The 23,861-nt window shown below is 46.2% G+C and overlaps 1 protein-coding gene across 1 annotated transcript in view; it reads left to right on the top strand.

Annotated features, from left to right (window-relative positions):
• Window positions 1-14,786, top strand: part of CDH4 (cadherin 4) — a gene marked incomplete at its 5' end in the record, with an annotated part of 425,180 nt that extends 410,394 nt beyond the window's left edge. The window contains 6 exons of the mRNA XM_083873174.1: window positions 354-496; window positions 4,381-4,614; window positions 5,657-5,890; window positions 9,955-10,094; window positions 11,947-12,111; window positions 13,472-14,786. Coding sequence (XP_083729300.1) covers window positions 354-496; window positions 4,381-4,614; window positions 5,657-5,890; window positions 9,955-10,094; window positions 11,947-12,111; window positions 13,472-13,678 — 1,123 coding nt within the window. The 3' untranslated portion in view covers window positions 13,679-14,786. The remainder of the gene's footprint in view (window positions 1-353; window positions 497-4,380; window positions 4,615-5,656; window positions 5,891-9,954; window positions 10,095-11,946; window positions 12,112-13,471) is intronic.
• Between the last annotated feature and the right edge of the window lie 9,075 nt (window positions 14,787-23,861).

Genomic DNA, 23,861 nt, shown 5'->3' on the forward strand with positions numbered 1-23,861 from the left:
GAGAGAGCAGGAATCCATCCTCTAATTCAGGCATATGAATGCAAATCCCATTGCAGACCCCATTTCTCCTCAGCTGCAGAGACCTCAGGAAATGTCCTCTCCTAGCAGCAGGAAACTGGCATGTAAGTGGCACTTAGTGGAAAGAAGAACCTTTAAAACTAAAGTAATTGAAAAATTGAATAATTGTAAAGGTCAAAAACCGGATAGTCAATTAGCATTGTGTTTGTCAACAAAACCAGTTACCCAAAGGTCCTTTGAATCTCAGGTCAGGAGTCCAGAAAAAACGTATTTCAAGCAGTATTAAGGATATGTCAGTGAAAAGACTGCCATGTATTTATTTCCTTTCTCTGTAGATACTCTAAGCTGTCAGATCCTGCAAACTGGCTGAACATTAATGCCACAAATGGTCAGATCACTACTGCTGCTGTCCTTGATCGAGAGTCAGACTACATTAAGAATAATGTCTACGAGGCCACATTCTTGGCGGCTGACAACGGTGAGCCCAGGCTTCACATTGTTCATGCTTCAATAAGACTCTAATGTGATGCATTAAGAGAAATGATGCCCTGACAGAGTTGTCAGTATAAGTTATCTTTTTCCCAGGTTTTTATGGTCAAAAATGTGAAAGTGGGACGGGAAATTGCTGGAGTAAATTAAATGTGCACAGTATTCGGAGAGTGTTATTAAGGGAAAGGGAGGACAAATGGAAAATTGATTTGGGGAGTTCAGTGTAGCGGTGTAGCCTGAACTTAAAAAAGTGTCAAAGGGATGTGCTCTCCAGGGGCTGCCGAGCACACCAGTCCTGGTAATCCTCCCAAAGGCACTGATCAGAGCATTCAGGAAGCCTTCCATCAGGAAAACGAAAATAATTCTATAGGATGGCAGGAGGGTATTAAAAATAAGCCCATCTGTTGAACCGTGGTGGCTTTCATAAAAGGTGTGTCTGTCACTGGAGCTGGGCTCTTTCTGGCCACTGCCTTCCTGAAATGTGCAGCCATCGTCATCAGATCCTCTGGGTGCTGGTGTGCTTATTCCCAAAGCCACTCAGGCCAGTCAGATCTCCTGGAGAAGTCCTGTTTGCTCTTCTCATTGAGGCTCACTCGATGCTTTTGGTCCAGTCAAGCACTGAGAACTGGCCTCACTCAAGGGCAGGCAGCCCAGTGCTGTTGCCCTGCTTTTCTCTTCCTAATCCTGGTTAGAAGGAGTTGACAAATTATGCCAACCACACCCAAATGTGGCCATGCTGGTGTTTCATTCCTCAGTTTCCCAGGACAAGGAGAAGGCCTTCCTCTCCCTCACCCACCTTCACTTTCCCATTGCAGGTGCTGAGCACTCAAACCAGAGCCTTGCTTCAGCAGCACAGTTCAGTCTGGGCTTGTCTGTGAGCACCTAAATCTATTGTTCATGCTCTGCAGGTGCTTTCAGGGCAGTGTTTGTGTGATCCCTCAGGCTGGAGGTGCCGTGGTCATTATGAGCAGATTCAGTGGTGGTTGCAGGGCTGATAAAAACTTCCTCCCTCTGGAGTTCCAAGCATCACTTCAGTCATTGCATCCCAGGTCACAGGGGTGAGGGAAACTCAGGGAAGAGCTTCAGTGCTGAGGAGCTGTACCAAGAGGTGCATTTTGCCCCTTCTCTGTGCCATGAATGGTAGGACTCACCCCATAGCCCCGTCCTAAGCTTCCCATGCATGAATGCAGCCAGGACAGGGAAATTCTAAATATTCTCAAAGGGGTCTAGTGGTGTTCATCTGCAAAAGCCACAGGGCCAAACAGGTCAAATGGGTAGGCCAAGGCTTGCAGTGGTAGAGTTTGAACCTATCAACTTAATCCTCACCATCTGACCTTCCAAATTCCAGGCATTTGGTGCAACGTGAGGTAGAGTTAACCCCATTCCCTGGCTGTGGTGCTGATGCAGCAGTGCATCAGCACCTCCACATCCATCATTCAGCAGCTCAGAAAGTGAGGGCCTAGATAAATCTCTCTATTCTGAAAAATTAATCTATCACTGGTATATTGCAGCCATTAAAATGCACATAAAGCAGCACCTTATTTAAAATTCTGTCTAGAGTGCTCAGGATAACAGCTGAAGTTTCATCTAGGCTAATAGACTCTTGCCACATTGCTCCCAAGTTCCAGGTTCTCTGGCATCAAAGAAAAGCTTTGGGTCAAGGGTTTTGGTGGGGATTTTTCTCTCTTTCTTGAAGAAGCAGCAGCATCATCTTTCCTTGAAGTTCTTTTTGCTGTTCTCAGTACATGATAAAGAAGAAGTTTAGCCAGTACTCCTTGGACATGCTCTGTTTCTCTCCCTGGGCTCCAGTGTACAGATACTGTCTTTAAGGAAAGTCTTGGCTGCAATGTAAGGAGGGCAGAAAGGAAATCCTAATCAACAGCATGGTTTCAACCAGGTTTCTGAGGAGAGAGTCCTGTGGATCACATTGGGTCTACACAAGAGTGGAGCCTGGCAGTGTTTGAACCCCTCAGCCCATTGCAGCCAATCTCCCAGGGCAGCTGAGAACTTAAATATGTGCCCTATTCAGCAGGTGTCATGAAACAAAGAGCTGAGCATGAAAACCTTGGCTTATACCTTGCTGTGGGAATGCAGACACTGGCCCTGTGGAAAAGGGAGAATTCTCCATCTCCCTGATGGAGAATTCAACAGTTAAATGTAGATGTAGAAGCTTCCTTTTGTCATTAGTATTTCAGTCTTAATTTCAGGGATCAGACCAGCTTCTCCACTGGAGTCAGTGGTGCTACTGTAGTCCTCACCTCCTGAGGATAAAGTCCAAGGATCCTTCACTGAACATCAGTACCTGCTCTGTGTCCTTGCTCTCTCCATATAAGACAGCTGAAATAATGTGAAATGTTCCACAGTTTGTAGGACTTGGCCTTTTCATTTCTCCTAAAACTGCTCCAGAATTGCACTCAGGAACACAAAGAAACAAAAATACCAGGATTGGGATCCCAACAATACTAAATGGCCCAACAGAAGTGCATTTGTATGTGCAGCAATTGCAGGTTATTTCAGCCACGTGCCAGTTAGTGCCTCTCAGGACTGAGGATTTGTGTTCAGTCTGTCTCAGAGGTCACAGTGGGAGCCTTGCTTTTATCCCAGAAGATACTCTGGGTAATGTGAAAGCAGTAAATTCACTTTGCTTGGTCCCAAAGTCAGTTTTCATGTTCAGCCCCAGTATCCTGGTGGGCTGTCTGCCTCTCCAGAAGCTTTCAAGGCTGATCAAAAGACATTGTTTTAGAGGGAGACCTACCCCATGCTTACAAGATGAAAGGATGAGAGTCTGTGGTTGAAGAGCTTATGTTGGAGCCATGAGAAAAGTTCTTCCAGGGCTCCTTCAGAATTTTTGAGGCTCCTGTGAGAAATGGAGAAAGGAATGTAGGAAGGAAGGTCTGTGGAAGCAGAAGCCTGGTGGGGAATGGCTTGTGTAGCTTTGTATCTAGCACTGGGAGGAAGGGCCAAGACTGAAAATACAAACTTTAAAAAGAATTGTTGAAGTCGTGCTGCCAGACAAGAGAGGCAGGCAGAGGGCAGGCCAACAGAGCTGCCAGATAAATGTGTGGGGAGAGAAGTGAAGAACACTGTGCCATTTCTGGGAAGGCTGTTGTCTCCTGCCAGGGCAGATACTACCTTGTGTGAGTAGTCATTAGTCCGACAAATGTGACTCTCCATCAAGAAGGGGTGGAGGACCAGGACTGCTGTGCTGTGATATCCCTGCTGGTTGGGACAGATGGGGAAAGGATGGAGAATTGTGTATTTGGACATAACACTGCTGCTGGGGGTCAGTGGCATCACCCAGCATGTCTGGTGATGGCTCATACTGTGGGCTTCAAGCAGGGACCTCTCACCACTAAAGCTGGGGCTGGATGTGAGATGTGCTGGAGAGCTGGGCTTCCTTTGAAGCAGAGTGATGGTCTGCAAAGCTGAAAACTGGCCAGCAAACGCTACAGTAAATGCTGACCAATGGGTTATACTATGTAGGTTTTTCTCCCCTCCAAGGCCTCTTCTTCCTCTTGTCAACTCTCTTTCTAATGGTTTTTCTTCTTCAAAACAGCCGTTACCAAGATTTGCAGGAGCAGCTTGGCATCACCTGCTTGTAGTTTTAGTTTGACTGGGAGCATTGCTGCAGGCTACAGATCTGCAGAACTCAACCTCCTGTGCTGCAGGGGTGGAAAACACCAGCGTGAGGAGGCTTGGGGAAGTTTTATACCACATAAAGCAAGGGACCATGAAAGTGCAGTATGTCCAGGGAGCACTAAGGTGGAAATCCTGGTTTATTGGAACTGGAAGGCAAAGAAGGGGCTGGTCCGTGGTGTTGGCAATCCCACCACTCCCCAGGTGGCAGTGACAGCTCCTTGTTCTCCCGTGCAGGAATTCCCCCTGCCAGTGGCACGGGCACTCTGCAGATCTACCTGATCGACATCAACGACAATGCTCCAGAGCTGCTGCCAAAGGAGGCGCAGATCTGCGAGAAGCCAAACCTGAATGTCATCAACATCACGGCCGCCGATGCCGACATCGATCCCAACGTGGGGCCCTTCGTCTTCGAGCTGCCAAGTGTGCCATCTGCAGTGAGGAAGAACTGGACCATCACACGGCTCAATGGTAAATGGGGCAGGCAATCCTGAGCTCATTTGGCCTCTGGTTCACTAATGAGCCCCATGTGCGGCTTCCAGGTTCAAAACTTCCCCAATTTATTTTTTTTAAAATCTGATTTTTATTTTTTAAAGCACATTACGGTCGACATTATAGACAAGATAGTTAATCAGAAATGATTTGTATCAGACCTGCAGCATAACTCCGAGAGCCTTGGCACTTGGCTTTTTTTAATGCAGTTCATAATTATGAACAGTTATCAGTAGTGAACAGAGTATAAATCATCCATAATGGCCAAGGGGAAAAAAGCTATTATCAGTCTTCCTTATGTTCCTCCAGTGTAATTGTCATAAGCCACAATCAGGATCAATGTTCATTTCTCTGACCATAATTGCATAAAGGCAGCCTTTTAATTTACCATGGAACCAGGAGGGCTAGGTAAGTGTGAAAATTACCAGTATGTGAAGGATTTTTATATTGCAGCGTGCAACCACAAATGGCCCTAATTGCTCTGCTTATTGGTAGTTTCAGCAGAGGATGGAAAATATCGTGGAGTTGTGGGCTGGTTTTGGCTTCAGTGCTGGTGCCTCTCGCTGAGGTCTGGCAGAGAGTGCCAGACCAGGGGCAACAGCTCATGCCCTCACAGCTCAGGGCTCAGTCACAATGGGATTGCCTGGCTGTGCCTGTCATCAGTGAGTTCCCAAAATCCTGGGGTGGAAGGGTGAGGGAGTACAGAACCTACACAAGTGTCCAGGGGCAGCCTACCCTCAGGAACCATTATCTGTGTGTTCCTATTTGTGCTTGATCAATTTTGAATACATGCAAATGGATTTGCAAATGGCATCCAGGTAGTTTAGTGCAGCAAGGAGAACACAGTACTTTCCAAAGCACAGGCTGGTTGTTGGCCAGACTGTTGGGGCAGAGGTTTGAAGATGTGCTGCCCAGGTGTGCAGGGTTCAGAAGAGGGCTCTAGCAGAGAAGCCTGCACGGGTGTGGCTGCAAGGCTCTACCAGTGTCTGTGATCTGTCTGTCTGTCTGTCTTGGCCTGCAGGGGACTACGCCCAGCTCAGTTTGCGGATCATGTACCTGGAAGCAGGAGTGTACGACGTGCCCATCATCGTGACAGACTCAGGAAACCCCCCCCTGTACAACACCTCAGTCATCAAGGTGAAGGTGTGCCCATGTGATGAGAACGGCGACTGCACCACCATCGGGGCCGTGGCTGCGGCAGGGCTGGGAACGGGGGCCATCATTGCCATCCTGATCTGTATCATCATCTTGCTGAGTGAGTACCACTGGGCCTGGCCTAAAATCACACAGTGCCCTGGGTTGGAAGGGACCTTAAAGTTCATCTTGTTCCAACCCTCCAACTTCCCACTATCCCAGGTTGCTCCAAGCCCTGTCTAACCTGGCCTTGGACACTTCCAGGGATGGGGCAGCCACAGCTGCTCTGGTCAACCTGTGCCACACTCTCACAGTAAAGAATTTCTTCCCAAAGTCTGCTTTAAATCTACCCTACTTCATGTTTCCCTGTTGTTCTTTCCTATAGCTTATATTTTTCAAGCTCCATGCAGAGGGCAGGTCCCTGAGCTTGGGCTGTGGGAGTGGTTCACACATCTGCATTCAAACCTCCTTCACTGCAGCATCAGCAAAATGAGCTCTGCCTGTGTCAGACCTGTCTTTCTAAGGCTTCCAGTAGCTTTGCAAACATTATTACACCTGACAACAACTTCTAAGTAGGGAGTGTGATAGGATCATCCACATTTTGCAGGAAAAGGTTGAAGGCTTCTTCCAAATTTCGCCGTCAGATTCTCCCACAGCTCTCATGTCTGGCTGGCTGTGGATATACTGGTTCCCAGTCCCAGGTACACTGGTTATGAGAGCCTGGATAGTCCCTTGCAAAGCCAGTGCATAACTTTTTTCTGGTTGTTCCAAGGAAAAGAAGAATGGTAGTTATTCCCATTGCTTTTTAAATGACCTCAGATTGGGGGATCATGGGGGATTGTGAGTGTTTTTAGAGGAAGGATTCCCAGTTTGCCAGAAACTATGGAGGGCTGGGGATATTTCACAAAGAAGGACTGGCCATCCTTTTCCTCAAGGCAAAATTATCCCTTTTGTCCAGGAGTGCTGCCAGTCCCAAGTTTCCATGGGCATTACCAATAACCATGTGTGCTCACACTTAAAAAGTAAAAATTATATCATTATAACTGCAAGCAGGAGTTGGCACAGTAGGAACAGATAAAAACAAGCACTGAAATGAACAATGAGGTAAATACTCATCAAGAAACACAGGATGAATCCATGGCACTCTCATTAAAGCTAATGGGAGTTATGGTGCTAAATTGCATTTAATATTTACCCCCAGTGCATTTTAACAGCTGACAGAGCAACATATGCTGCAAATGTCACCTAATGGGGACATGACATGGCACATGAGGAGATGGGTCACCCTTGGACATTTATCCACTTCCTGGGCTGGTGGTGGGAGTGCATTGGTGTGTAATTGATCTGCTGGATCAGGATGGAGAGTGGGGAAGAAACTGGGTGTTTGGAGCATCCCTGTGCCCAGCCACAATTCCCAATTCCTGCCCTTCATTCCCAGTTTTGGCTGCTTTGGTTGTTTGGGGCACTGCAGTCACACACCCCAGTGAAGATGAAGGTGTTTATCAGCCCCACCTCCTTTTGCTGTGCAGGTTTGCTGCTGCCCCTGGGCTCAGAGTTTGCACTGGAGCCACAGAGGTGATTAACCACAGGTCTTCTTTTGGCTGCTCTTGTATAAATCCAGTGCTAAAATACAATTTAAAACGGTTGAAAATCCTATTGACTGAAATTAACTTCAGCTGAAGGACATTTGATTTAAGAGATTCCTCTTTCCATTTTCAGATACATTATCCCATTTTAAATTACGGGTTTTATTACAAAAGCTTATTTTTACATTCATTGTAATTCTAATTGACTTTTTTTTTCTTGGAGAGCTGCAAAGCACTGTATCAGTGATGAAAAATGTAATTTACAATGAGCAGTTTTATAGTTACATCCTTCCAATGTTTTGCCTCCTTTCTATCTGTTTCATATCATGACCTCTGGAAAAAGGCAGAAGAGGGATTTTCTTGTGCTATTTGTCCATTTTAGAGTCAGCAGGTCAAAGTTGGATGACTTTAAAAGGAAGGAGAAACAAGGGGACAGATCCAAGATTGTTCCTGTGAAGGAAGTTTATGCCTTTACCTTTGCTCAAACGGGTTTTTTCTTCTTCTTGCTACCTGATGTATTAGCTGCACAAATAACACATTTAGAAGAGCAATGCAGTAAAAAATTGTGAAGGGTGAAGACAATAGATTTCAAGGAAAACTACATGCAGAGCGAAAATGGTTCTAACAGCAGTAATAGCACTTCCCATTCTGCAGAGTGAATAAAAGGAAGGAGAGTGCACTACATCCACCATTGACACTTCGAAGGTCTTTTTTTTTTCCAAGGTAGCTGTAAAGGCGTTAATGGCACAGTTTTTTCCACAAGTCCATGAAAAAATATCATTAAAAAAAAAAAAGGGAAATAAAAAGATAAACCCCAGTAACCATTATAATATTGTCTTTGTGGACCAGTCAGGTATCTTGTTGTGAGAGACTTGAAAAGGAACAATGAAAAAAGGACTTCAATAGTCTGCTAAATAGCTGAGGTTTTATATTACAGATGAGAGTTACATTTTCTTCCCTTTTCTTTTTTTTTCTTTCTTGAATAGATCTAGGATAAGCATTAAAGAAATGCTGAACTATCTGAAAACACTTCTGTGAGCTGGCAGGCAGGGATGCCCGCCAGTTGGCACACAATGGCAGTAATTAGCTGTCCGGTCCTCTTCCCTCACTTCACTGAATTCCTGTTGGGTATAAACACTTTGGTGCTGGGAGGAAGAATTTGGATCCTCCTGACCACCTCTTCCTGCAAGTTGGATGGCCCATCCAGGTCCCCAGGGCCTGGTCTCAGCTAAAAACCCCAAACTTTGGGATCTCACATCCTGCTGGAGTTTGCTTGTGTTGGCTGCATTGGTTTGGCACAGTTGAGGGTCGACCCAGATGAAATGAACCTGGGACACTTGTTCCCACCTCCACTGTCCATCCATTGCTCCCTTCTCCTGCAAATTGCCACCATTGCAGCCCAGTGTGGGGCTTGCATGGAGAATGGAGGGGAGAGCAGACCATGGGAGGTGTAACTGCAGCAGCTGCCCAGGCTGAACTTCCTTCTTCAGTGCATCATTTGCAGCTTCTGAGTAGGAGAATGAAAACGAATGTATTAGCACGTTCTTGAAGAAGACAAGATCTGGCTGCCTTATGTTAGTGGAGACTTGAGTTCCCAGATAATCTTGCATGCAGTAACTCACAGGGAGCAACAGCCCCTGGGACCTGGGTGTCCCTTTGAGGGGTGAGGTTGGGGAGCAGTGAGCCACTCTTCCCTGTGGGTAAAGTTATTTAAGAAGGGAAAAATTTCTCATGATTCAAGAACTGCTCATCTCTCCCTGCTACTGTGCTGCAAGAGATTAGCCAAGCCTGGCATGCAAATGCTGATGCCTGAGGAGCTTGGCTGTGTGCTACCAGATTTGCTCTCCCTCGTTCTGCAGAGCTAGCTCTGCTCTCTGAAAGGATTTCAGATGATCTGTGATTTGCTTTCCAAGTCGATGGCCAAATGCATGTGCTAATGTCCTGGCTAATCTGATCTGAGAAGTCTAAAGAGCCTCCCTCATGGACCAAAGAAGAGTATGAGGGAGGCCAAATTGGATTACAGGACCTGGTGTTGTGCATCCTCCCCAGATCAGTCTTGCCTGGCCAACTGCAGGAAATAGCAGAGACTGCCACAGTCAGGGCTGGTGACCTGAATGGGCTGAACTGTGCCACGCTGCTGGAACAGCCCCTTGTGCACAAATGTTGGGTATCTGCACCTGTTTCCTTCTGTGCAGCTCTCTCCCCTGCGTGTTTATGCCCCTGAATAAAATAAAGGTGGAAATCTAATCCTGAAAGCTCAGGATTCAGATCAAATATTTTCAGAAAGCTGCAGTTTTCACACTTTCTGGTTTCTTCTCCTTTGACTGTGTGTTTCACTCCTGATTAATATCAGCTCAATCAGCATCGGTGATGGATCTTAAAGAAATGTTTGTCATGGGAATTTGTCACAGTATTTACAGCTCTCACCGATCTCTCCTTTAAAAATTACCCCATGCAGTAGGTTAACATTTTATTCCTCCTGCCAGCAGCCAGTGAGGTTCTCTGCAGCATGCAGGGGTAGCTGAGGTGTCAGGACACCCTCAGCCTGGCCTTGTGCTGCAGGAGGCCCCAGCTCACCCAGCTTTCCCCCCTGTTGCAGCCATGGTCCTGCTGTTCGTGGTGTGGATGAAGCGCCGGGAGAAGGAGCGGCACACCAAGCAGCTCCTCATCGACCCCGAGGACGATGTCAGGGACAACATCCTCAAGTATGATGAGGAGGGAGGTGGAGAGGAGGATCAGGTGAGAAGAGCCCCTGAGTTGTGTCCCTGTGCAATCTGTACTCTAAAAAAAGCAGAAACCACATTGTTTTTGGTAAAATACATGTGAAGGGTTGTGTTCCTTTATTTATGACCAGGCAGCTCTGTTGGCTTCCCTAGTGTGGTGGAGAGCCAGCAGGTCCAGGAGATTCAAGGATATTACTGGGACACCCTCCTGTGCAAGCAGGACAATGCCAGGAGGTCAGGGCATTTTTCTACCTTTCCCCTTCCTGGGGAAGGACTATAAATCACTCAATTGACACTCATGTTCAAACCATATTTCTTTTACTTAAGTCATAAAAAATAGTGTATTTTACCAGAGATCTTCATAAAACCATCCAGCACCTGCTGCCCTGCCCAGCCCTGTGGCTGCAGTCTCTTGCCTTGGCTTGCTTGGGCTTTGAGCTTCTGTGGGCTTTCCCTGCATTTACTTAATCGTCTCTAATGTGCCTTTAATTTCTTTTAATTTCTGGACATGGTTTGTGAGAAATGTCTAAAGAGATTTGGGGATTTTCTCTTTCACCATGCAGCGCGTGGTGGCAAAGCTTTGCTGGGTGACAGAGCCCTGAGCCACAGGCTGCCTGAACACGTCAGCTTTCCTCCAGTGGCTCTTCCTACAGACACTGGTGCTGATGTTGCATGAAAACTTCCCTGGCCTGCGCTCCTGGGAGGTGGTTTTTCACTGCTTTGTGCCCAATTCCTCAGCTAAAATAGCAAAGTTTGGTCACTCCTGTTGAAGTCGCTGGTTTTTTACTCCTAACGAACATGAGTAAAAATCCCAGGACACTCTCAGATATGACATTCATGCAAATTATGTGACTGTGCATTGTGTAATGGCTTTATTTCTGCTTGTTGAATTGGACTGCATGGTTCCTGGTCAGTGCTTAGGGATCCCACAAAACCCCTGCAGCACATCCTGCTGTGGAGGTCCCACTGACCTTCCAAGGCGAGTGGACAAGCCTGGTGAGAGCTGCCATGCCAAACTCTGAGGCAGGAGTTTACCCAAACCTTGAAAAGTTCTTATTCCACAGAAAAAATCCTCGCAATTAACATTTCTTTTTTGTCTCGTCGCTGTCAAGTTATTTATAAATATTGCTCCTGGAGATTCAATCATCCCTGCCTGAGCACAAGGATAGTTTTCTTGGTAGAAGCACTGTTCTAAGCATTCCAAGTAGCTAAAGTATCTGGTTTCAGGCAACTACACTGTAGGCTTAAATATTTTAGGAAGGATTCGTTAAAAATAACAGCAAAGGATGAGCAGCAAAACACCATTACCTACATGAATACATTTTTAATGAAATATTACCTGGTTCTCATTTTGTGATAGAAACCTATTCTGTTGGGATTTTTCACAAGCAAAAAGAACATAATTACTTTGAAAAGCCTACATGCATAAATGCAAAACGCATTTTAATGTTTTTACTTCTGTAGAAATGTAATTGCAATAATATGTCTACCAACACTGTGTCTCTACATTATAATGTGTATTTTTGTCAAAAAAGTTATGTATACACCTATGCACACACAAACAGAAGCCAGGGTTTTATCCCAGATATTTAGATACTGTGTGAAATATTCAGAAAGTATTTAAATACTTAAATCATTTATAAGATTTAACCTATAAGATACACTCTTAGAAGGTCAATTTTATGAGCTGCTCAGAGGTCAGGTTCATCTGTAATTTAGATGGAAGTGCTGCATACCCAGGGATAAGATTTGCTATCAAACTTCAGCTGAAACAGAATTAGCGCCCTCGACTTGTTTGCACATTGAATAAGCAGGTCATCTGGAGGAAAAGCTCTGGGTTTCACACTGTGCCTTCCCATTTGTCACAGGATTACGACTTAAGCCAGCTCCAGCAGCCAGAGACCATGGATCACGTGCTGAACAAGACACCTGGAGTCAGAAGGGTGGATGAAAGACCTATTGGTGCTGAACCACAGTATCCTATAAGACCAGTAATCCCACATCCAGGGGATATTGGTGATTTTATTAATGAGGTATGTTCTGTAGGGGGTCCTGTGTCATGTCTTCAAAGCTTGAGCAGCCAGCTAATGTCAGGTTTCCCTGACTGCACGGACCAAGCGGTGCTAATGCTCATGCCACAAGTCTGATGCCAGCCAGGGAAGGGATTGGCATGAGCAAAGGATGCAGGGCTTGGCCTAATGAAAGCATTGAACCAGCAAAAAGCCCAAGATTTCTGTCTTGTGGGTGTCAAAAACTCCATCCTTTTCAGCATCCAGGCAGAATGAGCCATTTGTGGCTCCTGGACTTGTAATTATTTCAGCAGTCTGTGACTTCCTCATAAGCTCTGTTTGGTGTAAAGCCTCAAAGAGTTTGCAGCACAGAGAGACTCAGATCAGAGAGGGTTTCTTCATTTTATGTTAGATTACTGCTCCTTTATCTGCCTGTACAAATATCTATCCATTTGGTATTTCTTATCTCATTTTTAGTTTTGAGTGATTGAGTGGTTACAAACCAATCAATGCATTATTTCCTCCGAGACAAAGCACACCATCCATTTCCTAAGCCAGAAAAATAAATGTTACAGCCATTTAATTCTATTATTACATGCATTTCCTGCTGTGCTTTTCTCATTTTCATCATTAAACTCCCTTCTTCCTTTGTCCCTTTGCCCATCCTTCACTCACATTTACACACATCCATGCTCATGCAGACTCACTCTTCTTACACACGCCCCTGCTGCTGAAACCAGTTCCATCTCCCCACACTGAGGCCTCTGAAGGTGGGAATGTGGAACATTTGCTTTATTGCAGGGCTATTCCACCCGGCTTTTCCTGACGCTGGGCTCTGCAGCAAAGCAATTCTTTTTCTCCGTATCCCGAGGCTGTTTCCGTGGCCTGCCTACACTGCTGCCCACACCACACAGGAGCAGCTCTGCTCCCCAGCCCTCTGCCCAGGATTCCACACCCCACATCTGTCCTAATTGCAGAATTTTGCCAGGAGTGATTCTTTTTTTTTCTTTAAGATTGTTTTCCTGAAGGAATGAAAGCCATCAGAATTAAAATATTGGTGGGAGAGGAAGGGTGCTGGGTTTTGTTTCATTGGCTAAGCTGGAAATCTCAACAGGCAGCCCCAGAAAGGACATGCTGGCCAGGACAGAAAGCGTTCCAGATCCAGAAATTGATCATTGGAAATGAACGGTTGGAAATAACGACTCTTTTTAGGGACATTGGGAGAGTTATTGAGTTTTCTACTGGGGACAGCTGAACGGTCTCTACCCAGAGGTGTATCCAGGAAGACCCAGAACCCTCATTTTACCCTTTCAGCTTTGCTGCAGGGATCCCAAACATCCCAAACCCCTTGGTGGGCATTAACCCCATGTTTTCCCCCCTCCAGGGCCTGCGTGCAGCAGACAACGACCCCACAGCCCCACCCTACGATTCCCTGCTGGTGTTTGACTACGAGGGCAGCGGCTCCACTGCTGGTTCCGTCAGCTCCCTCAACTCCTCCAGCTCTGGGGACCAGGACTACGACTACCTGAACGACTGGGGGCCCAGGTTCAAGAAACTGGCGGACATGTATGGGGGAGGAGAGGAAGATTAAACTGACCTCATCTTATTAAAAAAAAAAAGGAAAAAAAATTAAAAAAAAAAAAAAAAGAAGAGGAAAAAAAATTAGGAGGAAAAAACACAACAGCAAACAAACAACAAACCCACAGACAACGTTAACAAAAAGAGCCGATGCAGGAGCAAGAACTGTACAGATGTGGCAGCTTTTTTAATTAATATCCCCTGCTGACTGTATTGTTATTTTTAGTGGTGATATAGGAGGTTTCTTTTTTTTTTTTTTCTTTCTTTACTTTGTATTTTTTTTTCCTAGAATATTGAGCTGTCTCGCATGAACACTTGTCTCTGCTGCAGGTTTCTTTTTGGGTTGTTTTTTTTTTGTTTTTTTAATGTCAGCTGGGATATTGCTCGTTTACCTGCTTTATGACTAAAGAGAGTGAAAGGCACTCTGTCTTAACTTGAATTTCTTAGAACAGAAGCACTGTTTTTAAAATATATATATATATATATATATTTGAAAGTGCCTTTTGGTGCATGTGTCAGATTCCCTTCAATCTCAGGAGTGATGAAAACAAACATACAACCATCCTGGGCAGCACTCCCTGTGACCCTAAGCCAGTTCTAGCTGGGAAGGAGTTAACAAAAAGGAACTGTGGAGATTGTTTCTTTTTTGCCTTTTTTGTTTCCTTTAATTTTGTTGGTTTTTTTTAAAGGGGTGACTCATTCTGGGGTGGAAGAGGATGGGGGTGGGTGGGGAGGTGGGGGGGAGATGTTTTGAGTCGAAATCTTAACAGCCATCTTTAAGCCTCAGCAGGTGGTGAACTAGTCATCATGTTGTATATAATTCAGTGTTATCAGATGCAAAATACTTGACCAGAGGGCTCTGCTGGCCCCTGGTCACACTCAATGTAGCTGCATAGAACTATAGCATTGATAAAGCCTTTGGTTATTGCAACGGAAATCTCCGACAGCCCTTGCCTAAAACCCTACAAAGTAAATCGTGACATGACCAAAGGCCCATCTGTTTGTTTTTCTGCTGTCGCCGTGTTTTGGCTCCCACGACCTCGTGAGTGATGGACACACCAGTGGGGTGAGGAGGAGGAGGAAGAGGAGGTGGAGGTGGTGGTGTCCCCCATCCCTGAGAATGCCCAGCACCGGTGCTGCTCTCCTGGGCTGAGGCAGGGTTTGTGCGGCGGCGCCAAGGCAGTGCCAAGGACAGGGACAGGTTACCCACACTTTTCCCATCCCTAAGTAATGGAGTTAGTCTAGTACCACATTAATGCCTTGGAGCATTAGTAGCCAAAGCTCAACAACATCGTGTAACTCAGCTAATGTGTGTCCTTTCTATTCGATGGGTAGGCGCTGCTATCTGTAGTAAATGTGTTTTTTTGGAGAAGAAGTGCAACGAGGGCCTGTTAAGTATCTTGTGGTTAATATGCTCAAGCATTGCCAAGTAAGCAAGAGGTTTCGCAGCATCCAGGCATAATTCAACATCAGTATTATAAATGGTAGCAAACTACCTAGTTTATATGTAGGGTCAGTTTAACCAATAACAAATAGTAATTAGCTTTTTTTATTACATTTTTCCTTTACTGATTTGGACTAGTGGGTTTATGTCTAATGTTTGTAAAATGATTTAGACTGCATGGATGTGTAATATAAACCACATTTAATGGATTATGAGCCACTTAATTAATGTGCTATGAAATCTTGGATTACCTGTGTTTTATATTCTGCAGACGATTTTGCAGTGGGTTCGCTAAAACTTGTAAAAGTGCTTAGATATATTTTCCTTTAAATCCAAGAATGTGCACAGTATTGGAAGGTGATTATCCAGGGGATAATCACGCTTTTTTTGATATCTCTATTGATTCTCAAGTTGAATGCTAAGAGTTAAAGGGGGGGAGGCGGGGGGAGCGAGCGCGTGCACATGAGAGCGAGAATGAGAGGACGAGAGCTTGCGGTGATGAGTGGGCGCCTTTCAGAGGGTAAACTGGGCTGCAAGATCGTCTCTATAGATTTTTGAAATGCTCCTAGTGCATTTTATATTTCATTGTATCATATTTTCTATAAAATGCAATTTCTGTAAATTAATGAGCATTTGAAATGTGTCTTGTATGAAGTGGAATGTGGTAAAAGTCTGCCCGAGGGGACTTCGGCGTTACCAGGATGTTATTAACTACCAAGGGTGAGATTTTTCTTTTTGTCTTGGTTGGTCAGGTCAGTCAACGGGTCAGTTTGTCTTTCACGGCTCGGAGAGCAAACTCACTCTCACCCAAGGTTCTTGAGGAGACCAGGAGGCAATAGTGTGGACCTCAGAGGAGAGGGATGGCACTAATGGCAGCAGCACGGTGAGGATGTCACACCACAGGCATGGGCTGGCAGCACCTGACACTCTTCCAGATTTCCATTCCATAGTTGTGAACTCAGTCATCTTGTGAGACCACCATGAAAGTCTTGGTTTGCTTCTGCCATGTGCCGTCCCCCTCCTCTTGACCACTCTTGGCCAACCTCAGAGCCCCTGTTCCCAGCTACCTGGCACAGAGGCTGCATGGCCCCACAGCCTCTCTTCCTTACCCATGGTACTCTTGATTCTTCCCTGTTTGTTTTGGAAAAGCCACGGGCTGGAATATTTCACCACCAAGGCTTTGCACCTCTGCAGAAGCTGCCCAGGCACAGGCGTAGTGAATAATAAAAATGCACTTGGTGTTTCCTGCTGCTGGTGTCCGTCGCCGTAGCCTCATCACCGACACAGGAGAAGGATTCAGCTCGAGGGCCGGGTGATGCTGATGGTTCTCCATCCATTGGGTTGGTCCCACTGCCTGCCGGCTCCTGGGGCTCCTGGAATGCTCATGTGGATCCTGCAGTGCCAGGTCTCTGCTGTGAGCTGTGCCTCGCCATCCACCTGGCACTGCTTACCTGAGAGAGCAGCTCAATCCCTGCTCCAGAGCGCTTGGTGCTTAACATCTGCTGTGGCTTTGGCTGGGATGAGGGATTCCAGGTAGGGTAGGGGTTGCAGGGATGTGGGACGGCGGCTCCAGGCCATCGGCAGCGCGCACTCTCCCCAGCGGTGAAAGGAGCCACTTAGCCACAAAGGGGATGTTGTCTAACTTCAGCTTGTCCAAACATTTCAGGTTTTCAAGAAAACTTATGCAGCCTAAGTCAAGCAAAACTCTTCGAGTCATTAAAAATAAACCAACCCCTTTCCATTGGCAACTTTTTTTAAAATCAGCAGATTTTTTTTTCTGCAGCATTTGCAATCCAGCTGTTCCAATCCCACAAGCCTATAAATCAAACCAACCAGATTATTGTGTTTTGACCCAGTTCTGCTTAGTCTCCCTCTGCAAGACCTCTCCCTTCTCTTCTTTCTTTTCTTCTTCCCCTTTCTCCTCCCTGCATCCTCCCTCTCTGAGTTTTACTCCCTACAAGCAGCAGCAGCATCAGCCCCTTTTCTCACAGTGGGACCAGTGGAAGGTAAGTGAGGGGCACATCCAGCACTGAAAACAGATCACTTTTTACAAACCTTTTTGCTTGCTAATGTTACTGATGGTTTGTAACCCAGCTAATAAAATTTACATTCATCCACGGGGTCCCATTGACAAGGTGACTTTGCCATCACTCTGTCCCCCTCTGATCCTCATGGATGTGACATGGTGACAACCAGTTGCAACTGGAGGTGGTGGTGACTTACAAGGAGCTGCAGTGAGGCAAAGATCCCTTTGGCTGAGCCTGCAGTTGCTGTTTATTCTGAGAGCCCACAGGAGGGGTTAATGCATTGAGACCATAGTCCCTGTTCCCTGACTAATCTAAACTAAAACATTAAACTATTTGAAGAAGTGATCCCCACTCTTTGTACCCTACAAGGCAGTGGGGAAGGACTTGCTTTCAGGCAGGTGGAGGGGATCCTGTCTCTAAGGCATCACTGTCCCACCCCATAGCACTGCCAGGGGACACCACCACAGCTCTCCCTGCTGTCTGAGGGATGGGAACAGTGAGTTCCCAGGGCACTGGACGTGTTTGGTGGCCTCCCTATCTTCTAAGGATGACCATTGCAGATCCCCAAGCTGGGGACAGTGCAGGAACAGTGTCACTGCTGTACCCACAGCCACCCCCAGCAGAACAGGACCCACAGCCCTGCTGGTCTGTTTATCATGTAGCCTAAAACTGGGAGCAGCGTCAGTCACAGAAATGCTTTGCAAGGCAAGGAGGAGATTCAGCAGGTAAATAATGACAGTAAATAGGCAAGTCTGTTGTAGGTGTCCCATGTTCTAGTCATGGTTTCGCTTCTGGTTTTGTGTTTTCTATTTTTTTCCCTTTTTTGTTGGACCAGGCGATGCCGTTGGCAGTTGTACAATGGTGATGGGGAGTTTGCTCCCTGTGGGTTTTTAGGGACAGTCAGGTCCAAATCCAGCCTTCAGAAGTGGAGTTTCAGAGGTGGCTGTGTCACCTGTAACTGCTTCACGTAGGGTGGACGCTCGGACATTGAGGAACGGCAGTGGTCAGTGCAGCGTCTGCACCACACAATATGCCAAGATTGCAACTTATTTAATCTTTTAAAAAAATACATATTAAAGGTAAAATACAGAACTTTTATTTGTGATGTCTTTTGGAGATCTTCATTGTAAATGTGAAAAAAAATATTGGGGGTGGGGTGGGGGGGGTAGGAAATGCTGTGTCACGATGAACGCAAGTGTTTAAAACAGCAGCCAGACAACGTAGGTGTCTCCCACGCAAATTAACTCGGTTTCATGGGGAAAATAAAAGTTCTTTCCAGTCCACACCAACCCCACATCCAACTGTTCACACACAGTGTACATAATGTAGTTAGTGCTTGAAGCTACAAATCTAATAGGAGAAAAAAGCGACAACGACATATAGATGTATAATTGGAGCACTTTTTCTTTTTTTTCTTTTTTTAAATTTATTTCAATGATGATTTTTGCATGTTTCCTTTCTGATGGAGAAGCTGTGTAGCAGCCCGCATGACTGTGGTTGTTCTCAAGGAAGACTTCTGCTGTTCTGCTGTATTCACGCTGAAGCGCAAAAAGCAAAAGTTTGCGTCCGTTAACCCAGTTCAAAAACCTTTTTTTGTAACCGTCAACAGCACAAATATTTTGTATTGTTGTTTGTACCATTTTTGTACCAAAAAAAAAAACAAAAGAGGGAAAAAAAAAAAAAGGGAAGAAAGTAAATGTTTTCAATGTGTTTTTAGTGCCACTGCAATCTTGGTTTCCAAACTGAGTGACAGGTTTGCTGATTTATTGTGTATCAAAGCTGAACTGGCGCACTGACGCCTGGCTCCAGTGTAATAAAAATAAAGTCCCCCTTTTGAATAGTCTCACTTGGGTTTTTTTTAGTGGTAGTATTTGTTTCTTTGTTTCATTTTCCTTCCCCACATGTCCACCCCAGCTCAGTCACTGTTGTGGCTCTTACAATGAGCCAGCAAGGGATGGTCTGGCTGCAGGTGTGAGTCCAGGTGCACAGACATCAGTGGGGTTTTTGGAGATCTTGGGTGCTCCTGCTGAAATGTGCCTTCAGTAAAGGCAGGAGTGTGGCTCCCCTCTGGCCCATGTTGTTGTTTGGACTGTTGATGAGGTGGTGCAGGTTCCTCCCACATCCCAAAGCAACCCATTTCTGCTGCACTGAGCTGTTGGTGCAAATCAGCTGTGTGAAATGAGGTGATTTCACTCCTGCAGCACCCGATTTTTGTGCTTTAGCACAATTCCAGCACATTCAGGGGTCTTTACTTGCTGCTAACACATCACCCCTGACTGCTGCATCAGGGCATCCAGCCCCTCCACCTGCCCACTGCTAGGGGACAAGAATGGCCCAGAAATGTCTTTAGGAGTGACTGAGCACCCTGAGCCAGCTGATGGCCTGCAGAGGAAACTTGAACTTGCTTTTCCCAGTTGTATTTCTCCAGTTTCTCTGCAAGTGCAGGAGCCAAGTCACGACTGGAGGTGCTCCTGTGAGTGTGCAAACCCTTCATGTCAGTGTTGCTGTGTACAGCAGCACATCTCCTTCAGGGACAACATTCCTGCCATTCTTCAGCTGCTCCTCCCTGCTGGTTTCACCCCTGGGAAGGGGGACAAACACGCTGGTGCTGGGCTGAGTAGCAATGCTGGGCACACAATTAGCAATTAGTGCTGGCAGCCATCCATCCCTCACAGCGCCCTGGGCACTTGTCCAGGGGGACAGTTGGGTGTCCATCACTGTCCCCAACACCAACCCACACTTGCCATGAGTTCCCAAGGCTGAGTGAGGCCAGGAGGTCACACCCCAGTGATCTCTGGAGCTGTTCTGGCCAAGTGTGTGGGAAGCGGCGCTGTCTCATTTTTAATAAACATTAAGATGAATGCAAATCCTGTACATGGCAATTTACTTCCCCCCAGAGTCAGCTAAGAATATTTTATTGCTAGTTTTGCTAATTCTCAAGCTGTTCTGTTTCTTAGAATTATCTTTAACTACTGAATAATGCAAGGCTGTTGCATCACAAATATTAGTTTCTGCTATCAGTGGAAGGCTGGGCTCTCATCATCGTGTTATTAGGCTCTTATCTGCCTGCAGAAAGTCTTGTTCCTCAAATGATTTAGCTGCATGCTTAACTTTGACCATGTGAATAGTTTTCCTAAGCTGATGGAAAACAGCTGCCCTCCCCCAAATCCAGGGGCTTTTGTACCAAAATTAAAAATAACAACAATTACTATTACATTTATTATTCCAGGCTCTTGGGTTGGGGTTTTTCCTCCCAAGTCAGATACCAGAATTTGAAATAGAATTTGGTTCGGATTAAACCAAACCACACAGGGATTATGATTTTTTTTTTCAATAAATGAAATAACTGAACTTTTCTTTGTTCTCCAGACTAAAGCCTTCACATTACCAAGACCTTTTTCTGCCAATCCTTCCCTTCAATTTCTTATTAAATACAGAGCAGGTTTTTTAGCCAAAAACCGAGTTAACAGGCACAAGAAACACTACCAAAAACAAGATCAACCCTAACTCTGTATGCCATACTATACACTACTATCAAAACAGCCCCTGGGTGAGGGCAGAAGGAGCATTGGGAGGGTGAAATGTTTTATTAATATCTGGCCAAGCTGTTTACTAGGCTCAAAAAAAAAAAATTAAAAATGGAAAAGAGCCCAAAGACCTCCTTTCTGGCAAATTCTTTCCACATGTAAAGAAAATTGTGCTCAGCTGTAGTGATGACATGGTGATGTCCTGTGTGCAGCTGAGCACCTTCACAGTCCCTGGGTGTGCCCATCCCTTCTGCCCAGCACTAGCATGTGCTGGTGCTGACTGAGACTGAGCTTCAGCCCCTTTCCCTGCGTTTATTGTTACCAGTAGGGTCAAAAATGCTTCAAAAGACCAGGATGGGACAGACAGGGATGTTCAGACACCTGTGGGAAGGCCATGCCCAGCTAAGTAGCTCACTTAACTAGTTCACTTGAAAATCCCCCCAGCACTTCTTGCAGCCACCACAACAGCAGCACCAGGAGCACTCAGGAGTTCCAGGAGCAGCATCCCTCCTAATACTGGGATAAACTGAAAGGATAAGGACAAGCAAGGGCACCCAAAGAGGACAGGCTTCAGCAGGCACTGCCCTCTGCTCATTTGGCCCTAGCAGTGCTCCAGTTATTATTTATGGTGTCCTCTGTTCCCATTCAGGGCAGATCTGCATGGGGAAAGAGAGTTAATGAGACATAGAGGATTTGCAAAGCAGAGAGGGGAGGGGAAGGGAGCTGGGTGCTCCCAGCCTGAACCTGAGCCTGGGAGCTGGGGATCCCTCCCTGGAGCAGCCCCCGAGCAGAGAGTGAGGCACAGGCACCCTGGGACATGGGCAGCAGCATCATTTGACAACAGCAAACCCTTCCTCCCAGTAGAGCTGTAGGATTTCCTCCCAGTCCCCTCTGACCAAGATTAATTATGGCTGCTCCACACTCAGCACAATCCATCTCTCCTGCTCCTCGCCTCACCTTCCTCCTCCTCCTCCTCACTTGCTTTTTTTTAATGAGAACATATTGTTGTTCTTTTTTGTTGCTGCAATGCTCTTTGCAAGCAGGGCCACAGCAGCAGGGGGTGGCAGTGACAAGGGCAGTGTCCCTCCACAGGGTTCCAGTCTGGTGACAGGGGCCCCATTCCCTGGCCAGGACTCAAAGATACAAATTGAATACACCCTCCTGGCTACCCCTGGGGTTTTGTGAGAAGCCAGGGCTTGCTGGCAGGTTTGCCCTCCCTGCTGCTGCCCTCATCCATCCCTTTCTGGACTGGGATTAGAAGACTGGGGAGGAGGGACATCTCCATCAACACCTTTCATCCACCTCCTCGTAAAGCTGGTTTTTAAGCCAGTCTAACCCAAATGACCCCAAATCTCTGCTGAAATGCCTGGAGGCCTTGGTGAATTGCAGTGTACAGGGTTGGATGGGAAACTTTGCTTTGAGGTTTGGCATTAATTAGTGATCAGTGGCTTTAGGAAGAGTCATTTCCACCTGCAGCCAAAGGAAAATGGTCCCTCCCCAGTTATTTGGGAATTCACAGCCTGGGGCCAGGCTCTCACTGTGTGCAGGGCTGTGAACCCCAAACAACACAGTGACCCTGCAAGGAGTGCATTTGGAGCAGCAGCTGCCATTTGAGGCATTTTTAGTCATTAAATCACTGTGTAAGCAGCTCCTGGTTTGCCTTGGTGAGCAAGATCCTGTGCCATGGATTCCCCTGGTGCTGGTGCTGGCCTGTCACCGGTACTTTTAAAAATCTGTCATTAGATCTGGTAATAAAAATGTGGAAGAATCAACATTTGATACTCAGCAGCTGCTAAACTGAGCTGGGCACTGGGCACAAGGATTAGCTGGAGGTGGGATGGGAAGGACAGATAGCTGGGTGTGTCCAGTCACTGTCATTCAGAATTGTTCAAACCTGCCTTGGTTTGGAGAATTAGCACAGCCCCTCTGGCCTGTGCATATCCTGGCTCTGTTTTACCCTCCAAGCACTCACAAATGTTGGCAAATAAAAACCAAAATGTTGGTGTTCACCCAGAAGTTTTCCTCAGGGAGATGAAGTCTCTCTCTGCCTGTGCTGGAAGCTGCTAAAAGTGGATTGTCAAAAATCCCTGGCAGGCTGCAGAAGGAATAAGGCAGAATCGGGTCTCTGTCAATACTCCCAATCTTCATAAACCAGATTTATTATGTCTGAGGCCACATGGAAGCTTTGTAACTGAGTACATAACAACCATGCCATTAACCTGTGCTACCTATAGCCAAACTCATTACTTTATGAAGCAGTTTGAGTCACCCCAGAGTATAAAGGGCAGCCCAACTAATCCTGGTCTGTGAAAACCATATTGATTGGGCTGGAGTGCAAATCAGACATACAGATATCCACATCTGTGTGAGGAGTCCCTGCCTTGTGCCTCCTCACTGCTCCCCAGCTGAGGTCCTGGCAGCCAGCTCACAGACTGACACACATTTATCATCACAAATCTCCTCCCACGTTGTGCCTTGAGGAGTGAGTACCTTGCTTTAATATAGTGCTATTGATCCTAAGAGCTCAAACAATGTTCGTTGGATAATCAGAATTCACCTTTTGCCAGGAACTGGGATTGAGCTGCTTTTTAGCATTTTGTAGGGACAGGAAGGAATTCAGCACCCTGTGAGAAAGGCACACGAGGCACCACAGGGGATGCAGGAATCCAGCCCCACAGATGATCCCAAATTCCAGACCTCAGGCAAAAAGCAAAGTCAGGAAGGCAATACATCACATCACTATAGCACTGTATAAAATATTTAACTTCTAAGTACATTACCAAAGTGGTTTCTTTTGACATTACATTTGTGCTCTTGTAAAAGGCATGAAGCCAAGAGCAAATATCCATCCCAGAACAACCAAACATTGCTGCAGTGCCACGGCTGTGCTGGCTCAGGGGACCTGGGACAAGTCTGACAAGAAATTCTCATTACCTCCTGCCCCAGTGCGGGATGCCACCACAGCCATGTGCTGTGCACAGCCTCCAAGCCCTGCCTAAGACACACTCCTGAGTACATCAGGGTAGGAAAGCGTGTTTGTACAGGAGAATCCTGCTATTTAAGTGCCTCTGATGAAAAGCATTTCCTCATCTTCCCTGCCTTAATGCAAGGAAACCTGCAAATGGAGAGCAGGGCTTTGCTGCAGGTACCCAGCCCCCTGCAAGCAGGCCGTGCCTCGTTTCCAAGGCGTATAACAAA

Source organism: Zosterops lateralis (assembly GCF_965231275.1).
Source record: "Zosterops lateralis genome assembly, chromosome: 16".
Taxonomy (NCBI): Eukaryota; Metazoa; Chordata; class Aves; order Passeriformes; family Zosteropidae; genus Zosterops; species Zosterops lateralis.